Source organism: Marmota monax, unplaced genomic scaffold (genome assembly GCF_021218885.2).
Source record: "Marmota monax isolate L192 unplaced genomic scaffold, Marmota_monax_Labrador192_F-V1.1 WCK01_AAM20220418_F8-fsc00004, whole genome shotgun sequence".
Classification (NCBI taxonomy): domain Eukaryota; kingdom Metazoa; phylum Chordata; class Mammalia; order Rodentia; family Sciuridae; genus Marmota; species Marmota monax.
Window position 1 is genome coordinate 19,759,397 of NW_026692881.1, and position 18,610 is coordinate 19,778,006.

Consider the following 18,610-nt stretch of genomic DNA (forward strand, 5'->3'; position numbering starts at 1 on the left):
TATATTTCTCATTACAAAAATTTATAGGCTTAGAAAATGTAGAATTCTAGAAAGAAAATAAATGAGGATTTAAAAATTACTCATCACCCAGGACATAATAACTATTGAAAAATTTTTACCCACCTTTTTTCAGTGCATAAAACCAGTACAGAAAATTCAGGTAAGATATGCTTTCCTTCAGCTCCTTATTTATTTATGTAAAGTGACCAAGCTGTATTGATCAGTCATGAAAGTAAAAACAGTGATTTTGAATGTTGATGACTAAGCTTTAGAAATCTTTTAAAGCAACAGAAATTATATTTTAAATTAATATCTGGAATTTGTTATTCCATTATTTTATTAATCTTTAGTTATTTCATTAAGTATATGTATAGGGGCTGGGATGTGGCTCAAGCGGTAGCGCGCTCACCTGGCATGCGTGCGGCCCGGGTTCGATCCTCAGCACCACATACAAACAAAGATGTTGTGTCCGCCAAGTACTAAAAAAATAAATATTAAAAAATTCTCTCTCTCTCTACCTCTGTCTCTCTCACTCTCTCTTTAAAAAAAAAAAAAAAAAAAAAAAAAAAAGTATATGTATATTTTTGGTATCAGGGGTTGAACCCAGGTGTGTTTCACTACTGAACCACATCCCCAGCTGTTTTTATATTTATTTGGAGACAGGGTCTCACTAAGTTGCCTAGGGACTTGCTGATTTGCTGAGGCTGGCTTATGAACTCGGAATCCTCCTGCCTCAGCCTCCCAAGTTGCTGGGATTGTAGGCATACGCCACTGTACCTGGCTTATTTCATTAAATCTTTATTTGTAGCCCAGTGGTAGAGCATGTGCTTAGCATATCCAAGGCCCTGGGTTCTGTCCCCAGAACAATATAAAAAAAGCAAAATAAATAAATAAAACACTAAAAAAACCTTTTGTCTTATTTGAAGCATTTTCATGCCTTTTGATATTATATAGATGACACTTAAGAATTATTTTTAGTCTGTTTATATTTGTTTGAAGATTAGTGTCATACAATAGCAGTGTTTATTTCAGTTTTATTGTTTTAGAGGTCTTTAGAACCAGATTCTTATGAGTAATCAAATTATTTTCAAGCAATAACATAAGAGGCATTGTGCTTTTCCACCTTCCTTCTTTCCCTCTCTCCCTCTCTCCTTCCCTTCCTCCCTTCCTCCTTCCCTCCCTGGGGATTGAACTCTGGACATCTCAAAAGGTTAAATATATTCATAGCTCCTGGAGGCACTGTACTTTCTAATGTAACTTTTATTTATAACTTATATTAAACCAAATGATACCATTGTTGATATAATATACAAGACAGTAAAATAAAGAATCTGTTACTAGAACTTTAGAGGTTATGTAGCGTCAGTTGCTTTTTCCCCTTCATCCTATTTCATTTGCAAGTAAAAAATACATCTTTACTGTTTCTTAGGACATCTTAGAGATGCAGAATATATAGCATGCAGAAGCAGGATGACTTGTAGCTCCACTCCCAATATTCTTGGTTTTCTACTAGGGCCTATATTTTATAGTATTCTTCTCTAAGGATATGTTCCTTCTGATTTTTTTCTTCCAAATTTAAGTTAAAATGGTAAAGAGAAGGGTTCATCTCTAACTGGTTTATTCCATCTGCTTCAGGGGAGGGTGAGTTCTAATTATTGACTCAATTCTAAGTCTCTTTCTGAGGGAGACAAATTTAATGCCATATTTTACCAGTTACAACAGGTCTTTTTTTTTTTTTTTTAACATTTCTGAAACTGGGAAAGTCGGAAATGTCTTTTTGTTTTGTTTTTGTTTGACACCATCTTGTCATTATTCTTGGCCAGGTAGTGGTCGTGATACAGCAGTCATTCCTGTGTATTGTGAACTTACATGTATTCTGGTATCATTCTCTTGCAAACCCTTAATATTTCAATCAGTAAACTATTTGAGGATCTTTTGAAGAGTCTGTGTGAGTCTTGGTTCTTCTCCAGAAATCTTCATTTAGTGCCTGTGGTAAGATCAAGAACGTACCAGCATTATAACCTATAAAACAGGATTCATTGGCTTCCAAGAAAACCTTGGAGACACTGGTGGGATGCTCTTAAGAAAGCCACATCACCACAGCTTTTAATGGCCAGAGGACAGTTTTGTGTGGGAAAACACAGACATTATATAACTGGAAAAAATAGTTATTGGAAGAGTCAAACTTGAATAGGAAGAATTATTTAGCTTTTTATATAATAGTTATGCGATAACAGCTTGTTTTTAAGTATGTCCAAAAGAACCCGTTCAAAAAGCATAATAGAAATTCTAAATGATGGGGCTGGGATTGTGGCTCAGCAGTAGAACGCTCGCCTAGCATGGGCGGGACCCGGGTTCGATTCTCAGTCTCAGCACCATATAAAAATAAAGGCATTGTGTTGTGTCCATCTACAAAAAAGATATTCCCTCTCTCTCTCTCAAAAAAAAAAAAAGAAAAGAAAAATTCTAAATGATGAATTGTCATAGTTTAATTACCAAGTGCTTTTATCCTTAGTGGACTAAGAAATAATAGCTAATTTAAAAAGGCATTCCAGATTTGATGATGTAGTGGATTAGAATGTTTTTTTTAGAGTGGTAAGGAAATTGTTTTTAATATCTGAAGGATATTCTCTGAACCCCAAACAGTAGTATTCTCTTTACCTCTATTTTTTCCCCCCCAAAATTTAAAATTTAGCAATAATCTACTTAGGCAATGTCCATGTGCAAGCCTGATACCTGCTTCATTTATTCTTTTTATTATCTCCAAGATTAGATAATAGATCTCAGAAATTTCTTATATGCTTATTTTTTAGTACTTTATTTCTTCTGCATTCTGTGAAAAGAATGCAAATCCATTAAAAATTAAAATAGTGTGAGAAATACAGAAATTTATAAGTGTAGAAACCCCATGTATGTAGCCATCAATATGTGAAAACTCATGTGTAATTTTTAGGGAAATTGCATACCTTTCATTCTTGTTTTCTCTCAGTCATTGATGTGTTGTGGCTACTATTCCATCTTAAGAAATATTAATTGATTAGTCAATTGATTAAAGACTGTAATTTTCCATTGTAGAACTATACTACATGATTTAAGGAAGTTCCTGTTAATGGACATTTAGGCTGATTCAATTTTTCTAGCATTATTGCTTCGATCATATTTTTATGCAGGCATATTTTTATTTTATGAAATTATATCTTTATGATAAGTTCTTAAAAGTGGGATTTGGATATTTATGTATTGAAACATTTGTTATTTACTTTTCTTAAAAAATATTTTTTAGTTGTTGATGAATCTTTATTTATTTTTTTATTTATTTGTATGTGGTGCTGAGAATCGAACCCAGTGCTCATGTATGTTAGGCAAGCGCTCTCCCACTGAGTTGCAACCCCAGCCCCTGTTATTAACTTTTTTTTTTAATTTTTATTTTATTTTTTTAAAATTTTTTTATTGCTCAAAACATTACAATGATCTTGACATATCATACATTTGATTCAAATGCTGTTATTAACTTTAATATTTAAAAAATATTAAAGTTTAATATTTTTTTAAATTAATATTTAAAAAATATTAAAGTTTAATATTTTTTTCTTTTTTTAAGATAATAATGCAGTTTTGTTGAAGTGATGATAACATATAATACTGAAATGTCTTTTAAAACAACCTGATTCGTATTTTAAAATCTGATTTCTAAAAAAATAATCTCGGCTCTATCACATATTTGAAACTTTCCATTTGGTGAGAAGTTATTCACCCAAAGAAAGAAAATAGAAAAGTTAAATTAATTAGAGCAAGGAAACATGACCAAATTGATAGAAAGACAGAAAGACTGGAAATGGTGTAGGGGAGGCAAAAACTTGACTTTTGCCCTTTGGACCTGAGAATTAAATTGGCATAGATTAGCAGAAGAAAAGCATAAAATTTAATAAAAGTTTTATGTGGCAGAGGAAAGGCAAAACCTACATGCTTTTTGTATTAGGTTGAATAAAGAAAGAGACTGTTGCAGAAAAGTTGGTAAATTGTGTGGAGAGACTAAATGAAAATAAGAATTGTTTTAATAAGGTCTATTTGTACAGAATGTTCTGTTATGACTCTCTTTGAAGCATTTTTCTTTTGGTACACAGAGTAGGATTCTTTTTTTTAAATCTTTTTTCAGGAAGAGAATGGGGAAACTTTGTAAGAATCTTCTTCTTGCATTTGTTTTTTCAAGTGCTTTTACCTCAAAGTAATCCTTATATCAAAATGGGTGTATACTCTTTAAGGATGATGATAAAGGTTAAAAAAAAAAGGGGGGGGTGCACTTTGGAAGCAGACTTGAATATAAAAACTCTTTGCCTCTTATTAGCTACATGACCTGGGGAAACCTTTTTTACCTGCCCAAGTTTATATATATCCTCCTTTGAAGTAGGTATAATAAAGTATCATGGTGGTATTGTTAAAATTAATTAGTAGTTATAATTACAGCTAATATTTTTTAATCCTTACTATATGTGCCAAACATTGTATTGAATACACACACACACACACACACACACACACACACGTTTTTTTTAAAGTTGCCCCAAGCAACATGCTAATAAGTGGCAAAACCACAATTTGAATCCTTAGCGCTCTGACCCACTCAGTGGGATGATTTAAAGCACTAACTCTTCTGCATATAAAGCACTTAGCAGTAAGCATAGCAAGTTGTAGTTACTATTTATCTTTAAAAAAAGTATGTCAAGTGAATGAGAAGACAAGCCACATGTGGGGGAAAACTATTTTCAAAGCACATATCAGATAAAGGAATGTTATCCAAAATATGCAAAGACCTCAACAATAAATTGGGGCTGGGGATATGGCTCAGTGGTAAAGTGCTTGCCAGGTATGCATATGACCCTGGATTCAAATCCCCAAGCGCCCAATACAAAAAACCAATAAATTGGCCAGGTGTTGCATGTCTGTGATTCCAACGACTTGGAGGCTCCGGCAGGAGTATCCGTAAGTTTGAGGCTAGCTGGGCAACTTAGTGAGATCCTGTCTCAAAATAAAATTTTAAAAAGTAAGGGGGATGGGGCTGGGGATGTGGCTCAAGCGGTAGCGCGCTCGCCTGGCATGCATGTGGCCCAGGTTTGATCCTCAGCACCACATACAAACAAAGATGCTGTGTCCGCTGAAAACTAGAAAATAGATGTTGAAAATTCTCTCTCTCTCAAAAAAAAAAAAGAAAAAATACAGGGGATGAAGCTCAGTGGTAGAGCAATTGCGTAGCATGTGCCATGTCCTCGGTTCAGTCTCCAGCACTGAAAACCAGAACAGAACGAAAGAAAGAAAGACAACAACAAAAAACCCACCAAAACTTCAACAATTAGAAAATGAGCAGATACCTCACCAAAATTTGGACAGATACCTCACCAAAGATATAAACTTTATAAACTTGGCTAATAAAGAAAAGGTGCTCCATATCTCATATCATTAGGGAATTGGAAGTTGAAACAATAGGATACTACTACACATCTATTTGGTGAAAATCCACACTGATAATACTAAATGATGCTGATGATTTGAAGCAACAGTAATTCACATTCGTTGCTGCAAAATGATACATCCACATTGGAAGATAGTTTGGCAGTTTCTTACAAAACTAAACAAACTATAGGATCCAACACTTGCATTCTTTGGTATTTATCCAAATGAGGTAAAAACTTATGTCCACATAGTAATCTACACATGCATTTTTATAGCAACTTTATTCATATTTGCCAAAACTTGGTAACAGTCAGTATATACTTTATCTGATGAATGGATAAATAAACTGGCACAGCTGAACTGGAATATAATTGAGTACTTTAAAAAACAAACAAACAAACAAAAAAAAACCAAAAACGATTTATCAAGCCATGAAAAGACCTGGAGGAACTTTACATATTCCTAAGGGAGAGAAGCTAATATGAAAGGTCTACAGATGGTAAGATCCTAACTATGACATTCTAGAAAAGGCAAAACTAAGGAGGCAATAAAAAGATCAGGGGTTGCCAGAAGTTGGTGAGAAGAGAGAAGGGAATAGCCAGAAGATTTTTAGGGCACACTAAATAAACTTTTGTGTTATGTTATAATGGTGGATACATGCCATTTGTTTATTTGTTGAAAGTAATAGATAATGAGCAGCCCCAAGAGTGAACCCTAATGTAAACTATGGCTTGAGTGATAATGATGTGTTAATGTCGGTTTATCAGTTGTAGCAAATTTATCACCCTGGTGCAGACTTGGTAGTGGGGAAGGTTTTGTGTGTGAGGGAGGAAGTGGGGGGTGTAAAGGAATTCTGTTTTCTGCTAAGTTTGCTGTGAACCTGAAACTTCTCTAAAATAAATTTTAAAAAGTATTCATTTGAAGTGTGACACTTCTGGTACTTTCATTTTTAGGCACAGAATAAAGAGACCAATGTTTTAGCAGCTGCAAAGGTGATTGACACTAAATCTGAAGAAGAACTTGAAGATTATATGGTTGAGATTGATATATTAGCATCTTGTGATCACCCAAACATAGTCAAGCTTCTAGATGCTTTCTATTATGAAAACAATCTTTGGGTAAGTATTTCTTACTGATCTATGGAATGGCTTAAATGAGATAATTGTCCTAAAGAGAGAGTGAAACCTATTTTATGTATTACCTCTTCTATATTTTACTTATATTACTTGAATGAGAATTGATCTGTGGATGACCGAGTCATTAATAACACAATTACCCACAGCTTCAACAGATGTTCAGATTTAAGTTTCCAGTTATACCAGTTTCATCCTAATTGTTTGACATTGGATCCAGGTAGAAAAACTTGGTTAAGAATATTGAATTTCCCAAAGTATGAAATTAGATGTCCTTATTGTAGTTTAAGTATTTATTTTAAATTTGTTAAATTTTCTTTGTTTTCCTAGAAGTTGCTTATAAATTTTTATCCTAAAAATTTTTGTAAATCATGTATAAAGTATAAAATGCTTATTGTAAATGTTAAATATCTTAATATATTACCAGGCTCAATTTCAGTGCATTATATAGTGGCTAAGGTTGTAGATATAAATTTTGTTCACTTTTAAGAAAATAGGCACAGATACAAAAGTAAAATGTTAATATTCATTATGATAACTAGTCAGTTACTTGTTCTGTTCTAGCATAGTTTAATCAAGAGAGATTTTAAAATGGAGTTTTAGCTTTTTTCCTTGAAGAAAGAAGCAAAGTGTTAGGGGAGAAGAGTAAGCAACATAAAGAATTATTGACTGGAAATCTAAATTTTTTAAAAAATATTTTTTTAGCGGTAGATGGATACACAATATTTTTGTTCATTAATTTATTTTTTATGTGGTGCTGAGGATTGAACCAGTGCCTCACACATGCTAGGCAAGCATTCTACAACTGAGCTGCAGCCCCAGCACCCTCAAATAGCTTTTTACACACACACACATTTATTTATTTGGAACTGTAAATTGTACCCAGGAGTGCTTAAACACTGAGCTACATCCTAGCCCTTGCCCCTCTCCTTTTTTTTTTTAAATTTTGAGATAGAGTCTCACTAAGTTACTTAGTGCCTCACTAAGTTGCTAAGGCTGGCTTTGAACTTGTGATCCAGGGGCTGGGGTTATGGCTCAGTAGTAGAGCACTTGCATAGCACATGAACTTGTGATCCTTCTGTCTCAGCCTTGGGAGTCTCTGGGTTTACAGGCATGTGCCACCACTTCTTGCAGAAGGCTTATACTTTTGATCCTAGTCTTATCAGTTTGAAGCTTGTATAAATCACTTAACCTTTGTAAATCTGTTTACTCATCTAGAGGATGAATAATGATATACCTTCTAAATTATTTTTTACAGAATATAATGACATTGAAAATATATAATTGGCAAACACCTGAAAAAATTAAGTATTGTAGAGAGAGAAAAAAGCAGGGACTTTTGCTGTGTGTGTGTGTATACACATATACATTCTATCTATCTATCTATCTATCTATCTATCTATCTATTCTACTTTTTTAGGCTGAAAGAAATCTGTATGTTTATTTTTATGATTTAGTCTTAATATATTTAAAAAATGAAGATAATTGATTACATAATTCCACAATAGTTATCTTAAAATGGGAGTAATAAAATCTTTCCGTGATGAAAAAAGTGAACATTTAATAGAATAAAAACTCCGTACCTGGTAATTTTAGAGAATTTTAACAACAACTCACTTCCTTTCATAATGTGATTTCTTTGTGCTTTCTTAAATGTATATTACTTAAGAATTATAACTCTTTTGACAAAGAAAATCTTCATGTTTACCATAATATTGTTTATATAACCCAGATTGTTCAGTATCTATTTCTTTATCGTTTTTGCTAAATTGAAGAAGAAATTCTGAAACTCAATGTAGTTTTAGACATGTGCTTTTTTATTTGCATGCAGATCCTCATTGAATTTTGTGCAGGTGGAGCAGTAGATGCTGTGATGCTTGGTAAATACCTTTTTATTCTTTATGTTTACCTCTTAAATTACACTTAAGAGTAAAGGATTTCAACCATTTATATATATGTATGTGTAATATAATTATTGAGTGAAGTTCAGTGAATTAAAAAATCAATTTAGTTGTATTTTTAAAAAATTTTGTTTTAGTGTAGTTGAACACAATACCTTTATTGTATTTTTATGTGGTGCTAAGGATACAACCCAGCACCTTGCACGTGCTAGGCGAGTGCTTTACCACTGGGCCACAATCCTGGCCCCTAATTGTGTTTTCATATTCTTGGATAATTGTAGTTCTAAAATGAAATGTTGTATAATATATCTGGAAAGTTATTTTGTAGATATGGAGTATGATCTTTGACAAGTTCACAGTGATGGTATATACCAAAGGGGATATAGCTCACTGCTATGTTTTCATTGTATAAAAATGCAGATTTTTAAAATTAAAAAAATTTGTTTTTACTTTCTGTAGAACTTGAGAGACCATTAACTGAGTCCCAAATACAAGTAGTTTGCAAGCAGACTTTAGAGGCATTGAACTACTTACATGATAATAAAATCATCCATAGAGATCTAAAAGCTGGCAACATTCTTTTTACCTTAGATGGAGATATTAAATTGGGTAAGTTATTCATTTAAATAAAACATTTGTATTTGTGTTCTGAGATATACACTGTGTATGTGTTTCTTAATATTATTTTATTGCTCAAATAGGTGACATATGAAGAATTACTCCTTACTAGTTTTTTTAAAATAGTTCCTTAGATAAATATGCATTAGCTTCCAGAGTTCCTATAGGTTTTTAATATAACACTTTAAAAGAAAAGTAAGAAAGGTTAGTTTAAAAAAAATTTTTTAAATTTATTTTTTAGTTGTAGATGGACACAAAACCTTTATTTATTTTTGTGTGGTGCAGAGGATCGAATCCAGGGCCTTGCATGTGCTAAGTGAGCGCTCTACCGCTGAGCCACAATACCAGCCCTAAAAAAATTTTTTTTTTTTTTAGTTGTAGATGGACACAAAACCATTATTTTTATTTATTTATTTTTATGTGCTACTGAGGATTAAACCCAGTGCCTCACACATGCTGGGCAAGTTCTCTACCACTGAGTTACAACCCCAGCCCATAAGTATAGTTTTTTTTTTTTTTTTATTTTCAAAAGGACAAACTTTTAAAAGATAGGTTTTTTTCCCTTCAATTTTTGTGAATAGGTTTAATACATGTTAATATTTTACATTTAGAATAAATATAGTATAGTACGACTAACTCAATTTTATCTTTATTTCCAAAACTTAAATCTAGCAGGTTTCTTTTTTTCATGTTTAGTTTTATACTCTATGTTATTAATATAGTACCCTAGATAAACTAACAAAGTAACATTAGGTTTGAAAAGGATACCTAAAGTAAGTGTAAGTACTAGTATTTTAATTTTGTTTTTTTACACTGAAGGAATAAGTAATGAACTTTGTAAGAATTAGATGTAGATTTTAGATTGGAGATTATTTCATCCATTATTCAAATGGAAGATAGAACCCATCCCATATAAGATATGAAATTGTAAAAAAAAATATATAGTGATGGAGTCTTAATTTGCACATTTTGGAAGGATATTAAAAGGACAAAATACATGCAACTATTATAAATTTTTTTAGCTATTTTATTTTGTCATGACATCTACATATATGTAATATTATTATTTTTTTCTTTTTTAATGTGACATAACATAGATATAGAAAACCACACAAAAAACCATCTAGCTTAGTTACTTTGTAGCTTTTTAGGCAAAAGTTTTTTGAAATTATCATCTAGGGAAAAAAAATTAAACTTTGTTAGACATCCCAGAGGTTCTTCTACTTGTCTATCTCAGTCACTGTCCCTCCTCTCTCCACGCTTCATCCTGATTTTTATAGCAGTGACTTCCTTGCATTTCTTAATGGTTCAGTCACCCATTATTCATCTCTATAAAAATTTTAACTTGCCCATATATACATTTTTCTTTTTAAGTCTCCTTTAATTTGCAGAATCCCCTATATCTCTTTCTTTTAAAAAATTATATATATTTCTTAGTTGTAGGTGGACACAATACCTTTATTTAATTTATTTATATGTGGTGCTGAGGATCAAACCCAGGGCCTCACACTTGCTAGTCGAGTGCTGTACCGCTGAGCCACAATCCCAGCCCCCTATATCTCTTTCTTAACATGATAGTGTGCATTCTTATGGAGTCAATAATGTCTCTATCCAGGGAACAATAATTAGTATATTTGGGGCAAAGAATATTAGATATTATAGTGGTTTGTGATTCCCTCAAAGATCCAGAATACATGAACATACATACAGTGTATGTGTGGTATTAAATTTTTATGTGGGCTGGGGAGATTAGGAAAACTTGTCTTAAAAGAGTCCTTCAGTGAAATAATAATGAAAGCAAGGTGGAAAACATTGCCCAAAGGACCTGGGCTGTTTGACCTATATCATTTCCCTCCAACTGCTTTTTGCTGATTGCATTTTAATGATGATTTCAATAATTTCCTTTTTATATTTCCTTCAAATTGGTAACTGAATCCAAAATCTTGATGAGTCTCAAGTCTGATCCTTTGGTAAAACAAACAGGTGGTTTTGCATTATTTCATCAAGAGACATGCAATGTTTCCCTTTGTTCTTTTCTGATGTTAGCAGCTATTGGTGTTTAGATGCTTCATACCTAGATTTCTTCTTTGATTTGGGTGGCAAAATGAATTGTCAATCTTTTTTAATAAGATGATACTTTTCTTTAACTATTTGACTATTTAGAACTATAGTTCATATTAAAAGATAGGAAAATGCTTTATTCTTTTTATTTATTTAGTTTTCAAAACAATGAATTGGTTCTTTAGTGGTTATCTGAGCTCTGAGATGAAGAGATGGAGTTGATAACTGATAAAGCTACAATGTTGCTATTTTTATAATTTAAATCAGAAAACACAAAGTTTCCAATTCTTTTCTGATACAGTTACAAGAATGTTTGCAAATCATAATGCTGTCATAAAGATTCCTTTGGTAGAATTTCTGTTTTTTTACACCATAGGAAAAAATGTTGATTTAGTTGATGTTTGCTTTGAAGTGGATAAACTCTTCTATTTGGAAGTTACTATTTTTTGTTTTCAATTTTGAAGAATTTAACATCTGAAGATGTGAAGATGGTGGTATTAGTGTGTTGAGGATGTAAACTTTGGCAGTGCTTTTGAAAAGTGGTACTATATAGTCAAGATTAGAATGGTAGAGAAATTATTTCTATTTTATTTACCCTTTAATAAGAGTGTCCTTATTCACTCTTGTAATATTCCCCTTCTCTGCCCCATTGAATACAATTAACTGTGCTTAAAAGCTATCATTAATGCTAATGTATGCTTATTTATTTTAAGCGGATTTTGGAGTATCAGCTAAAAACACAAGGACAATTCAAAGAAGGGATTCTTTTATTGGCACTCCATATTGGTAGGTATTTTTATGAATTTACAGTATTAGTCATGTCAGTAGTTATAATTCAATAATAATAACAAATAATAATTATTATATTGTCTGTATGGTTTGAAATACCAGTTCTTTTTTTTTTTTAATAACAGTTCTTAAATTAAACATCGTAACAACTTTCAAATTCTCTGTCTTCGTAGGATGGCTCCTGAAGTAGTCATGTGTGAGACGTCGAAGGACAGACCCTATGACTATAAAGCTGATGTTTGGTCCCTGGGTATCACTTTAATAGAAATGGCTGAGATAGAACCACCTCATCATGAGTTAAATCCAATGCGAGTGCTGCTAAAAATAGCAAAATCTGAACCTCCTACATTAGCACAGCCATCACGATGGTAAATTATTCTAAAGAAAGATTTTCAGGAAGCAAAACTTAACGTTTTATTTTTTCTAATTTTCCAAGGGCATTTAAGTTTGGTTATGTGGTACAAAAACTACATGAATCAGAAAATTGATTTTGGTTATATTTTCAAGACTTAATGACAATACAAAAAAAAATTATATCAGCCAGGCATGGTGGCATATGCCTGTAATCTCAGTGTCTCTAAAGGCTGAGGCAGGAAGATCACAAGTTCAAAGCCAGCCCTAGCTACTTAGCAAGACCATGAGCAACTTAGTGAGACCCTGTCTGAAAATAAAAAAAGGGTTGAGAATGTGGCTCAGCTGTTGAGTGCCCTTGGTTCAATCCTTATACCAAAAAAAAAAAAAAAAAAAGGAAAAAAATATGTATGTTACTTTCTTACACCACACAGGAGAAAAACCTGAGTGAGTTCTGCATGAAAAGGTATTTTCTGTGGTGTAAGAAAGTAACGTATATATGTGGTTGATATATCCTTTTGAAATTTAGTATAATAGGATAATCTTTGTGATTTTTTGGCATACTTGTAAATATATAGCTGTATCTCAGTGATCAACTATGTATCTTCTTAATATATGTCTAATATATATTTATAGAAGAATAAGTTTTATAACATCTTATACTCATTAACTGGTTTTCTTTTTTTTTTTTAATTTTTATGTGGTTCTGAGGATCGAACCCAGTGCCTCACGCATGCCAGGCAAGCACGCTACTAATTGAGCCATATCCCCAGCCCCAGTTTTCTTTTTTTTTTTAATTTTTTTTTTTAGTTATAGATAGTCCTTTATTTTATTTATTCATTTATATGTGGTGCTGAGAATCGAACCTAGTGCCTCACACATGCCTGGCAAGTGCACTAGCACTGAGCCACAGCCTCAGCCCAACTAGGTTTCTTAATGGTGAATGAATAAGATTTCATACATAATTAAACTTAAGCATAGTTTATTAAGGAATTTTGTTTGATTTTAATAACAAGAAAGTAAAATAGAATGTCATTGTTAAAATTTTATTTTGAAGGTCTTCAAATTTTAAGGACTTTCTAAAGAAATGCTTGGAAAAGAATGTGGATGCCAGGTGGACTACATCTCAACTACTGCAGGTAAAATAGGGATAGTGTGATAATAGCAAATTGTATTGTTTTAACATCTCTTAAAAATAATGCAATTTCAAATTCACTTATTGTGGTTATTTTTTTTCCCACTTGAGTTTCTCTGTGGAAAGATGAAATACATGGTATAGTAGTCAACATTTGCTTTTTACCAACATGTGCTGCCATTACTAAGAGAAATTAAGCCATTTTTTCTTATAAGCCATTTCTCTTGTGGGTTTTTTGTTTTGTTTTGTTTTGTTTGTGGTTCTGGGGATTGAACCCAGCACATTGTGCATGCAAGGCAAGCAATCTACCAACTGAGTTCTATCTCCAGCCCTTTCTTGTGTTTTTTTGATTCAGTTTAATTACATTCTTTTCTTTTTGTTAGTTATTTCCATTATATTTCTCTAATTACTAGAAAGCAAGCTCCTTATGGACAGGGACCACGAACTAATTAATTTTTAATTTTTTTTTATTATTGTGTTCAGTAGTAAATATTGTTGGCTTTTAAAAAATGATTTTAAAGTGATCAGATAATTTAATTTTGGTTAGTGGGATCTCCTTGTAATATTTGAAATAAAAGCTTATCAAATAATTAATATTATAGATAAATAAACAGAATGACAAATCTGTTAGAATGATTTGTGTAACTCCTACATTGTACTAGTCCTGACCTATTTATTTGAGGGTTGGGAGGAAAGCAGGAAAAAATTGCCTTGCTGTGTGCAACAAGCATATCCCTAGTATACACTTTCTAATATTATTTTACTACTTTGAAAGTTTTAGTCTGTGACAGACACTGTTAAGTGTTGAGTATACAGAGATGAATGTTTTCTTTTAAGAATATTAAAACCATCTCAGAAACAAAATAGGTGATTATAGATACTTTAGATAGAACTGTAAAGCTTTTTGTAATTTCATTGTTGAGGTTTTTTTAAACCCTGGACCTTGTGCATGCTAGGCAAGTGCTCTGTTGTTGTGCTACATCTCCAGTCCTTTTTATTTTGAGACAGGGTCTTGCTAAGTTGTTCAGGCTGGCCTTGACATTGTGATTCTCTTGTCTCAGCCTTCTGAAGCTGGGATTACAGGCATGTGCCACCATACCCAGCTTTATTGAGGATTTAATAGCTTAATAGCTATTACTTTTTTAAGAAGTGACTTGTACTGACTTGAAACTAGCTTTACATTTTAATTTAAAACTTTTAATGATAAATTTTTAAATATACAGAAACAATATGTTTCTAGGACCCATATATAACAGATCTTTTCATTTTTGATAAAAATTACTTCAAATCTTTTTTTTTTTTTTTTTTTGGTACCAGGAATTGAACCCAGGGGGACTTAACCATTGAGCCATATCCCCAGCCCCTTTTATTTTTTATTTTGAGACAGTGTCTTGCTACATTGCTGAGGCTGACTTTGAACTTAGGATCCTACTGCCTCAGCCTCCTGAGCTGCTAGGATTATAGGAGAGTGCCTGGCCTACTTCAGTTTGTTTTAAAAAAAAAAAACCCCAAAAAATCCAGTTGTGGATTTTTTGACCAAAAGCTCTCTCTCTCTCTCTCTTTTTTTTTTTTTTTTTTTTGGTTAACCTCCTCCCCTCCTTACTTTACTAAATGTAATATTCTGCAAAGTTGTTTATGTTTTTCCTACTCATATTTTTACCCTGTTAGTATGTGTGCTTTATGTTTGAAACTTCCTTTACAGGCAGGTATTTCAGTTGTTACTGAATATGCTCTTTTTAATGCTCAACAGCATCCCTTTGTTACTGTTGATTCCAATAAACCAATCCGAGAATTGATAGCAGAAGCAAAGGCTGAAGTAACAGAAGAAGTTGAAGATGGCAAAGAGGAAGATGATGATGAGGAAACAGAAAATTCTCTGGTCAGTATTTAGAAAGGAAATTTTATTTAGTTTTTAGAGTTGTGCTTTGAGGTGGGGGATTGTACCTACATCTAAGGAATAAAACTGATGGCTGGGAGTATAAAATCTTTAATTTTAAAAGTGAAGTTAATAACGATTGCTTCTTACTACTTATTTTTCTCATATTTATTGTTGAAGAACTGTTAATTCCTTAAATTATAACTTCAATAACTTCTATTGAATATAGATATTAAACCATTGTAAACATTGTTTTGATCACCATCTTGAATCCTGTTTTAACATTAAAAATGTATAAAATCTTTTTTAGCCAATACCTGCAAGTAAGCGTGCTTCCTCTGACCTTAGTATTGCCAGTTCGGAAGAAGATAAACTTTCACAAAATGCTTGTATTTTGGAGTCTGTCTCAGAAAAAACAGAACGCAATTCTTCTGGGGATAATTTTAGCAGCAAAGTTCTTAATGAAAAACTCACCACTGATGAAGCTGAAAAGGCTGTGGAGGGTATTAACGAAGATACAAATGATGCTCATTTAGAAGCTGTGTCTGAATACCATGATAGACCAACAGTAATCCAGGACAGTGAGAGAGACAAGAGACTCAAGTTGGAAAATCTGCCTGACATAGAAGATCAGGCAGCTGTGGGCATTAATTCAGTCAATGAAGGAGAAGAGAATAATGTAACAGTAATTTTAGAAACAAATAACAAACATAATTGGAAACAGGAGGGAGAAAAGGATCAGGATAAACAACAGATACTTGAAAATAAATTTATAAAATCTGAAGAAATGAAAGATTCTACTATTCAGACAGTTGATTTAGTTTCTCAAGAGACTGGGGAAAAAGAGGCAGATATTCTGGTAGTTGACAATGAAGTTGGGCTTACAAAGGAGGACACCCCAGAGAAATTGGAAAAAGATGACAGAACTCAAAATGATATGATCAATGATAGTAGCAACGTGGTAGATAGTAGCAAGGTGATAGATAGTAGCAAAGTGACAAATGAGGCAACAAATGTTGCTGAGAAGGCAGTTGAAAACAATATTGAGGTTGTTCAGACTAATGATGGGAAAGAAGTGGTTGAAGTAGCCCAGAAAGTAATAGATAAGCCCATGGAAGGTCCTGAGGTTTGTGGTACTAAGGAGGTTCCTCCTACTAAAGAAATAGTTGAGACTAAAGATGTAGATGAAAGATCTGTAGAAGTTAAAAGTGAAGAACAACTAGTCAACAGTTCAGAGAACATATTGGAGACCAATGAAGAACCAGAGACAAATGAAGTTGAGGAAGTTAGTGAGTTAAGTGGCACTGAAGAAATAGAGGTCAGAAGTGCAGTGATTGATACTGAACAAAAGGCTGTAGGAAGTGAAACTCAGGATGCTCAGGAAGCCACTGCTCAGATAGAGACAGAGAAGAAAGAAATTCCACGTGAAGTGCCAATTGAAATAGAACCTCAAGTTCCTGCAACTTCAAAGCCCAGTGAACCTCAGCCTGTTTCAATACCCAGTATTAATATCAACTCTGAAGATGCAGAAAATAAAGGAGAAATAGGTGCTTTATCAAAAACTGAAACCATACTGCTACCAGAATCTGAGAATCAGAAGGAAAATGATACTGATTCAGGCACTGGTTCCACTGCTGATAATAGCAGCATTGACTTGAATTTATCCATCTCTAGCTTCCTAAGTAAAACTAAAGACAGTGGGTCAATATCTTTACAAGTAAGTACATGTGGGTCCTTGGTTGGGTTTTTTTGTTTGTTTTTGTTTTTGTCATTTTGGCAATTTTAGAGTTCATTGATGTCTTGAAAATAAAGCAGCATTAAATCAGAGTAATAATACTAACCTTCTGAGTTCTTTCTTGGTCATTAAGGCAATCAATTAAAAAGAACCAGGAAGAGAGATTTTGATTATATTCTTTTAGTCTTTTGGTAGGACCTACCTATTTTTGTACACCTAATGTAGATAATTACAGTATATGGTTGCTTAGTTTGATTTACAGTCTTTTATTGTACATATCTAGGTGCGATTTGAGGAATGATGACTAATATATGAAAGAACTGAGAAATTGAAAGAATGATCTATTTTTAAGCACATTTAGGAGGTAAACAATCCTCCACTTACCATTGGCTTATACAGGTGGGAAAACAAATAAAACCAAAAACTAAAACCTAGAACATTTGGAGCTTTTAGAGCATAATTCTCAAGTCTTTGGTGTGCTTAGGAATTATGAGGGGAGCTATGTAGAAATCTGGGAAGGGTCCTGATAATCAGTATCTGTAACAAAGGATCCTGTGGGGTTCCAATAGGTTGAGCTATGAATTACCCTTCGGAAAATACTTCTTAGAGATTTTGGGTTAATAAATAAAAGGAGATTGACAAGCATAAGCAACGTAGGAAAACTGACCATAGGGACAGACCTCCACAGAACGACTGATTGTCCTACTTGTCCACTCCAAAGTGTTACTTGGCCTGGATTTTCTTCTTTTTCTTTTCTCTTCAGTTTGTTTTGTTTTGCCAACTGAAATTCCACCAATCCAAAATTCATTCACTGACCTAGTAGCCTCTTTTAAAAATGCAAATTCTTCTATGAGAATTATGGAGATAGTAATTGTGGATACTTTAGGAGAAACTGAAGAAATGTGAAAGTTGGAGATTAAGGGAGGCAGATTAGTTTTTTGGAGCATGCCAGTGTTCAATTTTAGAGGGAGTCTGGGGAGGCTACTGTAGTCCAGTAGTAGCTTCCCAGGGCTAGGGAGAGGAGCATGAAGATTGTGGGTCCTGGAGGATGAAAGAGTAAGAGAATTTTCAGAAAGGTAATCAAAAGGTGCCAGAGGCAAACCGTAAAATGCTAATGCATTTTGAGTTTAGTGTTTTTACTTTTGCTCTTTCTGCTATAACCTCCTTCTCCATATTGAAACCAAGTATGTTCTTTACACATTTGGGTTTATCAAAATGTGTTTGTAGGAGTTTTAGATTTCTGTTATTTCTGTACACATTTAAAAGATTTTGGGTGCCCGTTGAGCAATTAACAGAATTTTTAAAAAGGTCTTGATAAAGAGTTTTTAGGTAGTAGCTAGTAGGCAGGTCAGGTGCTTTGGGGTATAGTAGAGGCACTGTCTTTCTAGTAATTATAAAATCACACATCCAACCCTGGCCCTAGTGGAGGAGTGCTTTTGGCATTATTGCTGTTGGTTAAATAGATTTTGATTCCCTGTCCTGACAGTGTTTAAACTTACCAGAGAACCTTTTCAAAAAAAATTGCCAGCTGCCCTCAGATTTATAGATTTAGATATTTTAAGG

At 33.1% G+C, this 18,610-nt stretch overlaps 1 protein-coding gene across 2 annotated transcripts in view; it reads left to right on the plus strand.

Moving 5' to 3' along the window:
• Slk (STE20 like kinase) overlaps positions 1-18,610 on the plus strand; it is a 61,114-nt gene that overhangs the window by 19,504 nt on the left and 23,000 nt on the right. For both annotated transcript variants that reach the window (XM_046450162.2, XM_046450163.2), the window contains exons 2-9: positions 6,402-6,566; positions 8,413-8,461; positions 8,942-9,091; positions 11,875-11,947; positions 12,124-12,318; positions 13,359-13,440; positions 15,187-15,315; positions 15,623-17,029. In XM_046450162.2, coding sequence (XP_046306118.1) covers positions 6,402-6,566; positions 8,413-8,461; positions 8,942-9,091; positions 11,875-11,947; positions 12,124-12,318; positions 13,359-13,440; positions 15,187-15,315; positions 15,623-17,029 — 2,250 coding nt within the window. The remainder of the gene's footprint in view (positions 1-6,401; positions 6,567-8,412; positions 8,462-8,941; positions 9,092-11,874; positions 11,948-12,123; positions 12,319-13,358; positions 13,441-15,186; positions 15,316-15,622; positions 17,030-18,610) is intronic.